The sequence below is a fragment of the Pithys albifrons genome, chromosome 6, assembly GCF_047495875.1.
Source record: "Pithys albifrons albifrons isolate INPA30051 chromosome 6, PitAlb_v1, whole genome shotgun sequence".
Classification (NCBI taxonomy): Eukaryota; Metazoa; Chordata; class Aves; order Passeriformes; family Thamnophilidae; genus Pithys; species Pithys albifrons.
The window spans coordinates 48,177,401-48,187,793 of record NC_092463.1 but is presented as its reverse complement, the minus strand read 5'-3'; the positions used below and the strand labels follow the sequence as shown (position 1 = coordinate 48,187,793).

At 37.0% G+C, this 10,393-nt stretch overlaps 1 protein-coding gene across 2 annotated transcripts in view; it reads right to left on the bottom strand.

The window, feature by feature from the left end:
• Nucleotides 1–3,534: 3,534 nt before the first annotated feature.
• The window catches only part of MUC5AC (mucin 5AC, oligomeric mucus/gel-forming), a 46,877-nt gene continuing 40,018 nt past the window's right edge, over nucleotides 3,535–10,393 (bottom strand). For both annotated transcript variants that reach the window (XM_071558768.1, XM_071558770.1), the window contains exons 39-48: nucleotides 10,228–10,259; nucleotides 9,377–9,554; nucleotides 8,592–8,696; nucleotides 8,339–8,373; nucleotides 7,845–7,964; nucleotides 7,639–7,737; nucleotides 6,795–6,923; nucleotides 5,909–5,966; nucleotides 5,207–5,312; nucleotides 3,535–4,692 (exon numbers count right to left, since the gene is read on the bottom strand). In XM_071558768.1, the coding sequence (XP_071414869.1) occupies nucleotides 4,461–4,692; nucleotides 5,207–5,312; nucleotides 5,909–5,966; nucleotides 6,795–6,923; nucleotides 7,639–7,737; nucleotides 7,845–7,964; nucleotides 8,339–8,373; nucleotides 8,592–8,696; nucleotides 9,377–9,554; nucleotides 10,228–10,259 (1,094 nt within the window). In that variant the 3' untranslated portion in view covers nucleotides 3,535–4,460. The remainder of the gene's footprint in view (nucleotides 4,693–5,206; nucleotides 5,313–5,908; nucleotides 5,967–6,794; nucleotides 6,924–7,638; nucleotides 7,738–7,844; nucleotides 7,965–8,338; nucleotides 8,374–8,591; nucleotides 8,697–9,376; nucleotides 9,555–10,227; nucleotides 10,260–10,393) is intronic.

Here is a 10,393-nt window from a genome sequence, read left to right as displayed (position 1 = left end):
GTGGAATAACAGCTTTTGATTGACTTCTTGCTGAGTGAGGGACCAGCTGCAGACCTGTTCAGAGCTGTATCACATCTGATACTCTCCAAAACTAAGGCAAGTTCCAAGTCAACCACACCCCTCTCAAATATTTCTGTTGGTTTGTTTGTTTGTTTGGCTAGGGTTTTTTTTAATGTCAGTGAGTCCCGGTAACAGCCGCATACATATCCTTACATATCCTTGTAGTTCAACTAGTGCAAGTGCAGAGACAATGATTCCGTTGCGGAATTGGCTGCTAGACTCATGGTGTTGTCTACAGCACCTTTTGAAATATAGTGCATGAAGTATCCATAATTGCTCCTATTTAATGGCTCCATTTTCAACTTCCTGGACAGCCTTTTCTTTCTTTAAATGGAGGGAGGCAAAAGTGGGACTTTTTTTGCACATGTGGTTGTAATAGCAGGAGAGAAGTTAGAGGCAGAAAGTTTCTGTCTGTTTAAAACAGCCCCAAAACCTGTGTGAATAACTGTTAGTAAGAATAATTATTTTAATGGTGCAAACATACTTTGGTTCCTCACAACCAAACTGTAGTTATAATGAATGCCAAAAGATATCTGAGACTCAAGAAGGAAGACAATTTTTGAAATGGTAAGGAGTGAAGGAAAATTTGACACCCATGACCACTGCATCATTTGCAAAAATGTACTTTCTTTGCATTTATTCTTGTTTTATTATTACATTAATAATACAACTAGTCTCCTTTTCTATTATAAAACTCTGTCTTAATCTGGCTGGTTGCAAGAGAGCTGCTCTTTTTTGCAATAGTAGAGTAGAAGCTATTGAAGAGGAAGAAAGCTTCCTTCTTTGAGTTGAGTTTTACTATTATAAAGTTTGGTTTACATTTGTGAGTTGTCTTTTATCTGCCCAGCTCCTGAGTTGTGCCACAAACAATCCTAAGTCTTTCCACAGCTGTTTCCAGAACATGGTGTGGTTTAAGCATTGTCTGTCTTGCTTTAAGAGGCAAATTAATTACTTGAAGTGGATTCCTAGCCGGAATCTGAATAGACATATAATTTCAGGTTATAGTTTATATGTTTCTGATAATTATAAAGCCTAATTGAAAAGCGATTGTTAGTAATTTGTTATTTACATTGCAGAGTTTTAACATGATGTTTGAAAAAGGGATAAAAATAAGCTGGTCATGGAATAGTTGGACTAAGTAACAAGAGTCCGGAGTAGAAAGCAAATACATGAAAGCCCAAGGAACCATTACTGACTGCCAATATTGGAATTAGATCCAAAGGCTTTGCATGTTGGTGTTTTCTGCAGCTGTTATAACTTCTTCCCTAAGTGAAAGATTTCTGTGTTGCAATTTATTTGTATTCCAAAGATTATCAGATAAGAAAAGATAAAAAATTATGTGATGTTAAAACAGGTCTTGTTATGATGTTTGCAGATTCAAGAGCAAGTTAAGGGCATAGTTTATCTTCTTGATCTCAAAGTAAGGAATAGTTATGTGGCTCACTTCAAAGCACCTTGAAAGAAACCCTTTTGACAGCAAATCTGTTCTTCCAGGCCTGTAAACTGTGAGCCTGGAGCCCTCTGGTGTTACTGTCGGTGTAATATACATTAATCAGCTACACCAGCACAGTTCAGGTCAACCTGCACAGTATTCTAACCTGTGCCAATAAACAGCTACCAAGCCAATCACTTTCTCCCACCTAAATATTTACTGAGTCTATTATTTATATATGGTTTCAAAACCCCTGTAATTTAGTTTTGAGAAGGATAACCGATCTTGTCTTAGGTTTTAGAAAAGTTTACTTTGGAGCTATTACTGAGTCTGTGTCAGCAACAACTCAGAGCAAAGACAGGGCCTGTGGAAAGGAATATTTAGGAAGCCTGTAGGGCTGCTCTACTACATCCATTGCAGCAGTCTGGTGTTCATTTACTCAATGTCTTGTTTCAAGGAGTCCCTGAACGATCTTTGATCTAGTCTTTCATGCTCAAAGCATGTTGATCCCTCTCCTCTTGATTTGAGGGTTCCTCTTTCCCAGCACTGGGGCTGCATCCACAGGCATTTTCCTTCTCCAAGGCAGGGTCTCCAGTATTGCTCAGCCACAGATTCTGTGTGCCTAATTGATTTGCCTTGGCTTATACACCCCTTGCTTCCTGTCTCCTAATGCCAGACACAAGCCTGTCTCTTCCTTTGCTTCTCTTTCTGGGTTTACTTCGTATGTCACCAAACTCCAGGCTTTGGCCTTTGCTGTCCCTATCACCTCTCAGTCTTCCCCTGTGCCACATATGTCTCCCATTCTCTTCTTTCTCATACTATTAGCTTTTGCTCTTTCAGGGAGTTGAGCAAAGTGGCTGGTGGCACAGACTTATTACACACAGAAACTTCCAGGGAAGAGGACAGCTTCTGGGATGCTGAGATACTGGTTTTGCATGGAAAAACAACTAATGATCTTGAAGCAACATGCAGGAACTCTGTTATTTCACTAGGTTAACTGTGGGCAAGGAGCTGTTGTGGACCAATAAAGTGCATAATAATTGATTTTATATTCTAGACAATGTCTTTTCCCTGCTTCAGAATGAGTAGGAGAGTAGTAATTTCCTAGCTTGCCTGGCAAGCCCCAAGAATGTCACACACCAAACGGGTCATGAATTTGGTAGTAGTGGTACATTGGGAAACCTGTTGGGTTAGGTGAAGGGGAGGGAACAGAGCAGTTTTTGGGGAAACTAAAAGCTCAAGGACTGGGAAAAACAGACAGTGAAATAACTATTTGTCAACATGAAGATGGGAGGGAGATTAGAGGGTTTTACCAGCAGGAAGTATGATGTTACTAGTAATTCTCACGGAAAACTCAGTACTTACTTCTGAGTGGGGAATTACATGGGTGGCTGCTGTTCTGTGAAAGAAAAACATGTGAAAGCAGCCTAAGCTGCTGCAGGGCAGTGGCAAAGAGCCTGTGTTGTTACCCTGCTACTCCTACTGAACTGTCCAAACTGTAAGCTAGGAGAAAGGTTATCACCTAGTTTTTACTGTCATCTTAGCAATCCTAGAGCAGTTATTCCTAAATTGTGTAAAATATGTTGCCTGGTAGTACACAATCTGCAGTCAGATCTGTGGTGGCTGGTTCAGAGTATACTGGAAGTAAAGCCACAAAGTAACCTGTTAAACCTGCAGATTTACAACAGCACAATTTCAGGTTTGAGATTTATATAGGTTGCAGTCGGCTTTAAAACATGAGACTAACTGGTTTGAAATACTTTGGAAAGTTTCTCTCAGTAAGGTAAAGAACATTCAGAGCCATAAAATATGTACTGATTCAGAGAGGTGCTTGCTTCCTGAAAGTTTACTGATTCATAGCATCTGAAGTGATGTGCTTGGAACACTTTCAGTATTTGCTTTTGAGTGCTTTTCATTCAAAGCAGTATCAGGCCTTCATAGGAGGCTTGGTATCACAGCCTAGACTGTTTTGACCTGGAGCTGTGCTGTATGGGGCTAGCAAATCTCACATGACTCAGTGAAAAGTCAAAGCAGACATGCTGTGGAATGCTCAGAATTTATTAATCATAATTGCTTTTTCCCCCCATAGAGAACAAAAATAAAACAGTTTAAAAAAACAAAAGAAAACACACTATACTGAGACAATATGACTAAGAAAAGAGATAACATTAATTCTGAAAGAAATGACCCAATAAATCGATTTAAAAAAATAAATAGCTATGGTTCAACTTTTACCAGCTTTCTATGAAAGAATTTACTATTATTATTATTATTATTATTATTATTATTATTATACTTTTGTTTAAAAAATCCTTCATATGCCCCTGTTGGCAAATATATATATACTTCTGTAAACAGTTAACCACAAAAAAAACAACAAAAAATACATATTTTCATACAGTTACTATGCTGATGGTGTTATGTAAACAAAAAGTAGTGTGCAGCAGCTTCCCTTAATAGCATTTTTTCATTTTTTCCACAAAAATATATAGGGAAATAGGTCCATCATAAATTGTTCAAAAATTGAAGTTTATACTTTTGAAAAAAAGTATGGCTTTCTGCAGTCTAAGTATTCCTCAGTGCAAAAAGAAACATATAGAAATGAAGGGGTACAGTTTTCCTTGGATTTTGTTTTATGAATTTATCTTTTGATTTGTCTCAATGAATGAAAATATTGTTAAAAATCTCAGTCTTGTGGTACAGCACTTCTCAGAAGACAAATGAACAGAAAATGACAGGATGATCTTACACTGTACATCTCAAGGTGTAAAAGAAAAGATATGAAAAACAATGGGAGATATATTGATAATGAAAACTGAAATGATGTAGATAGATATATTGGGGTTTTATGAAGAAAATATTATCTGTTCATCTGAAATTTTAGCTGCTCTTGACACTTTCTTATTTTTTCAAAGTTTTTTTATTTTAGTCTTATGTCCAACCCTTGTTTGCCGACTTCTCTGCAGTTCTAATTTTTGACATTTGCCTGTTCCTGAGAGGTCTTTATCTGGTTTGTCTCCTGTTGGGTGCTGTCCTGGAGAAGGCACTGAGCAGTCACACAGCTGCATTTCTCCACATAGGTGTATGAGTGGTCAAGGTAGGTTCCATCACTGCATGTTAGAGTCACCTTTCTTTGGCTGGTCTTGATTTCCTGACAACACGAACATTTGTGTTCCATTGTGTTTGTCCTTTGAGAATACCTGATTGAAAAAACAATCAAAGAGAGAGATTCAGAATTTATGTGAGAAATACCACTGCCTCTCCCGCTCGTTACAAAACAACCAGAAGTTGCGTGTTTGCATGTAGGACTATTGCCATTCTTACAGTACTGCAGTGAAACACAGGTAAGTTGCTCCTAATTGCAAAAATTGATGGATCTAACACTTCATTAAGGCACAGAAAAAAAATACAGGAGTTAATCCAGATCCCATAGTGAGGCAGTTCAGTGAGAGAATAACGAGGAACAAATAACCTCACTTTTACATGGGCAAAATCAGAACTGACACTGAACAAGCTAATAAACATTGTGAATCTTGAGGTAATCAAGTTAGTACAACATCATTTCTATTAAAAATTCTATTTAATTAGCACAATGCAAACAGTTGATGACTGGGTGGATGTTGGACACATCAGAAAATCACTTGCAATCTTCTATATGTAACTGGTGTAAAGAGTAGAAGACAAGAGACCACAATTTTCTTTTAAACCACTCACCGTGAGTAAGCATCACAGCTGCCTTCACAGTACGTCATCTCAACAGGTGCAGCAGACACACAGCCATTATATTTGATGACAGTGGTAGTGTTATGCTTCATACAAACTGAAGTCATAAAAAACCAAAGGAAAACAGGTTAAAATATATGTACATATAATTAGATAGCTGTGTATGATAGCCAGCTTGCAATCAAAAATTAAGATGGAGTGAGCTGAAATAGGAAATTAAGCCACAGTGCATTTTTATTTAAATTGCTAAGGGCCAAATGAAGACTCTTGCTGTTTATGTTACCAAATGGGTGAAATGTTCCTTTTTTCCTATGTAACTTTGGTGCAGGATGTGGAAATAAAAAGCAGTACTCTGGCAACTGCTCAATGCACATCCACCTCCCAGGACTGGATTCCCTTTCTTCCTTAAAGAGGGTGTATCTATGGAAATTGGAGAGGAGTCATAGTCCTCGCCCTCTCACAAAAACCCCTAACATTTAACAGTACAGGATGGGAAGTTTCACCACATCACTGTTTCCCAAGGCCATAAAAATGCATACTGGGAATGTTCTGTTCCTTTCTTTTTCCACCTCTTTCCTTTGTCACCCTGGTGTGAAGCAGTGATCTTACACTTGGTCTATGCAAGATGGGCTAATACACCTAATAAGGCACCTATTATTGTTACTTATTCTTAACAAAGTTATCATTACTTACGTTTTGGTGGTTTTTGGCACTCCATGCAGCAACCATCATCAGATAACTTGATGTCATTCTTTAGTGGGAAAATATAAAAAGATAACTCAGGTTTCTTATCTGCATACTAGAGCAGACTTTCCCTGCTTTCGAAGTTTCTCTGCAGCAGTGGGTTTTTTTTTGCTATTGACGTAGAATCTAATTTCAAACAAGGCTAAATATTAAGTGCACGTAACTACTAAAATATTGGAAAGAGTTCTTTGAAAGCTGGAATGGAGAAGGATTAGAACTCCTTTACTGTCATCAGAGTTTAGTAGTAAAATTTCGGCAATAAAGCTTGTAGCAAATGTAGGTCAAAATATTTAATGACCAAAGTCAGTAGAAGTGAAGGATTATGTCAGACAGGGTAGCACGACAAATAAAATAACTGACTTGCCAGATATAAGGGGATAGTTCTAATCTACCCTGAGTTTTGATTTGAATGATGTTGTGTACTGAAGCAGTGATTTTCCTTCACTTTTCCTTTCAATTAGTGAATTCTAAAAAGAAACCCCAAAACAAAACAGAATTTATAATCTTAAATAATTTAGGAATAAACCCCCAAATTTTTTTCAATAAGATTTTTGCACCTATGTCACCTCACAGTTTTAGGAACCTAAAACATTATTCGGTACCCTTTTCTCCAATCCCCAATCCTCATTGAGGATTGCTATATTACCCATTTTAATTTTGAGTTGCTTTTCTGAAATAAAATTTGATGAGGATCGAATTCAGAGAGCACAAAAGGAGAGCTACTTTCAGCATGATGCTTCTGCTAGGTATTTTCCTTGGACACCATGATCCTTCTATCACTGGTGTTGGCCACTACGATCTTTTCAAATATGAGAACTGGTAGAACAGTACTTACTGGATCACACTCATCAGGGTTAAAGGCAGGACAGCTTCTCTGTCTGATGACTTGAATGAACTGGTTAGCATGTTTTTCACATGTGTAAGCTGTACAGTTATCACCAGGTGGGTTCCAGAATTCTCCTTCCTGAAAGTAGTCAAAATAAAAGCAAATAAAAATCTTCTTATATAGAAATGAAACAACCCACCCTTCAGTTTCTTATCATTGCTGTGTACAGCAGTTTGATTATTCTGAACAATTTCCTTGAATTTCAGCTAATGTTTTTCTGTACTATACCATTACATGTGTTTTTCATAAACCAAGTGAAGAGGTTCTATTTTTATCTGAATATTAAATGAATTTTTTGTGTATATGATATGTGGACTCATTTGGAAAGAATAATTTGTGTTTCAATGATCTTGTCAACAGAATTTAGGGGTATATCCGTGTGTCCATTCAGACATATGGAAGAATTCCTGATGGCTTCTCTGACTCCTGTCATAAAGCTCAACTTAAGCTTGGCTGTTTGGAGCTGAAAACTGCCTCCATAGATAAAATCATCCTTTGAGCAAAATGGGTGCTACATTTTCAGAGCTGAAGGCAAATAAGGACCCATTGCTTTCACCTATCTATTTTTCTGTATTGATTTCCGAAAGCCATTGTTGAGAATCACATTTGCTTCCAGAAGTCTTAGAAGTGGAGTTTCACGGCATAAGGTACTCTTGAAAGTGCATGGAGACAATCCCTTGCTGAATCTAACATGAGAAAATATGCAGGAAATAAATGTGACAAATACAAGGAGAGAAAAGAATGAAAAGACTAGCAGAGTTCCCCAAAAGTGAATTAAACCAGTGATAATTACATAGAGCACATGTGTAATGTTTTCTCCCACAGTCACAACACAAGCCTCTGCCTTGCACCTGCCACAGCACTGTCCTGGTTCCTCTGTATACTTATAACCCTGTGTTGAAAGAGAGAGGAAAAGACATTGAGTCAGGTCACTGACCTTAACTGGGGGGTATTTGAGGTGAATGGGGAAGGAATTTCTGACAGCAAAATAGCACTCACCAGTGGGCAGTATGTGTCACAGATAACAGGCTTGCACTTGACAGTGTGGTGAGGCCTTAAGTAAGAGAATTCAGAGCAGGTGCATTCTTCACAGGGGCCTGAGGGAATGACAACTCCAGGCTAGGGGGAGTCAGAAAAGGAAAAAGTCAGTTTTAGTCAGTATAAGCAAGTTGCTCTGTATGTGTTTGTCACAGACAATACAAAGATGAACTAGGCTAAGCTACCCATAAATACAATTTTGGTTGTTTTATTTAAGCAGTGGTTCTGGTTTGGTAAAATCAATTTTGGAATTAAATTATGCTAATGCAGAAAGGAGAGCAGAAAATGCTTTTGCTTTTACAGAGAGTATTGATATGCTAACCTTGATTAAATAATGACTAATATTTTATCTCAGGTCTTTCTGCAAAATATTGACCATGATAGGTCTCTCAAAATCATTGCATTGTGACCTATGTGAAGGTGTATTTTTAAAATGAGTTACTCTGTGTACTTACTGCATAGTAGGTTTCATTGACCACACAACCATGTCCTGTAAAGAAGGAAGAAAGATGGTGTCAAAGAGATGTAAGTTTTAAGAGGCAGAACTGTGTGAAAAGATTCCTGCTTTGTAGGCCCGTGGTGGAAACGTTAAAACACTCACAACAAGACTCAGTATGATAATTCATCAAATTATAAGCTGTTTCTAATTGTAGATATATAGAAAAATAGAGCAGTAAATAATACATGAAGAAGATGAACAGTACTTACTGCACTCAAAGGTAGGGCAGCATTTTCCAGGCTGCATTGTTGTGATTACTTCCTGTCCCTCTAAGCACTGGGGTGTGACCTCAGGGCAGAGGCTGGTGTTGCAGTCTGTTTCATAGAAGAAAACATGGAAAATAGCAAACTCAGAATTTCTAAATGAATGCAATTTTGTTTGACATGAACTTCAGAAGTTTTCCAATGGGGCAAATATGATGTTGTTTGCATAAGACAGTTTAATGACTATTTCAGTCTACATGCCCAGGTGTTTTCAAAGTGAATGGGCTTTCCCATAACATTTGTAAAACAAAACATTGTCTGAGAAGAACAGAGTGGTGATTGCTGGAAGGAGATAATTCCAAAGAGAAATTTATACCAATTTGGAAATCTGATGACTCTCACCAGTTCAAGAATTCTCTTGTGCAATTTTTAAATGTTTAAGACTATTTTTTAAGTTAAAATAATTTTCTTATTAGTGGTCTTTGAAACAGAAAATGTTTTGAATATTTTTTGAGTTTTGTTTCAGATGGTGGCAGCATTAAAGTTTTCAGTGTTAAATTATAGAAGATTTCCAGTTACTTTTCTGTGTCTAACTATTTAAAACCTTTTAATCTTTAAATATGTTATCTTCAGTCATTTAGTATATGCTCTGCAAGAAGGCCCTAAAAAGTAGGATGAGGGAAAAACGCATTATTACATCAATGCAAAGTATTAAAAGAGAAAAATTGCTGTTGTAGTTTCCTAAACTGAATGTAGTGTATTGCTCACAATAAAGAACTACAACTACTTACAGCACTCAGTCCTAGTACAGCATGGGTCTTCTGGTATCTGTATCTGAACAGGCATGTAACCTGGTTCATCACAAAACACTTGCTGTGTCGGAGAACATTTGTGTTTTCTACAATGCACCTTAAGAGTATTTTTGTCACAGACACATTCCTGGCAATCTTTTGTCCATTTTTCTCCTGGCTATGTAAAAAAAGGAAAACACACATACAAAGGGAAGAAAAAAATTATATGTAAATTCAGACCCAAATAATTCTATTTGATTCTAGTTGATGTATTCATGGATACAGTGACACCTGATTCTAAGAGCCTTTTCGTATTTTTAGAGTTTATAAGAGAACCTCAAGCTGAAGCTGGAGGCCACTGAAGATTCTGTGTTCACAAAGCTATCACATTCTACTGTTAGCAGTGGCATGAGGGGTACAGGAGTTCTAAAGGAGAAGAGATTGAGCTTTTCATGCATTTTTGAATATGAAATGATCATATGATAAACTAATTTACACATTAGGTTGCAGATTTGTATGTAGCTTATGAACTAAGTATGAAGACTGTGAATGTTATGAGCAACATGTAAAATTTGTTATCCATCTCTCCTTTCATTTATAGTAACTTGAGTAAGACTGATTTCTGTAAATAAAAGAAACTGTATGTGAGGTTATTGAAAGAATGTGTCATCACTTACTGTTAAATTTCTTAGGGCTGCTCTAGCATTCACTATTTTTAACACTATTTTTTCAAATGTTTGTTACCTTTTAAAGTCTTCCCTAACCTAAGCAAAGCTTTTATTTAGTGAAACACTAAATATCCTTGTTTCATTTGTCTGTGCACTTTAAGCCACACTGACTGTGATACTCACCCATCTGGTTGCTCCATTTGGTTCCCTGCAAGCTGGAAAGAAAAAGATGAAAAAAAGAAACAATCAATGAAATGAACAGAGATTACACCACTGAAAACTGACATAAAGGAGTACACATGTGCAGTTTCAAATAAAAACACCACGAAGATAAAGCTAACAAGAAAAT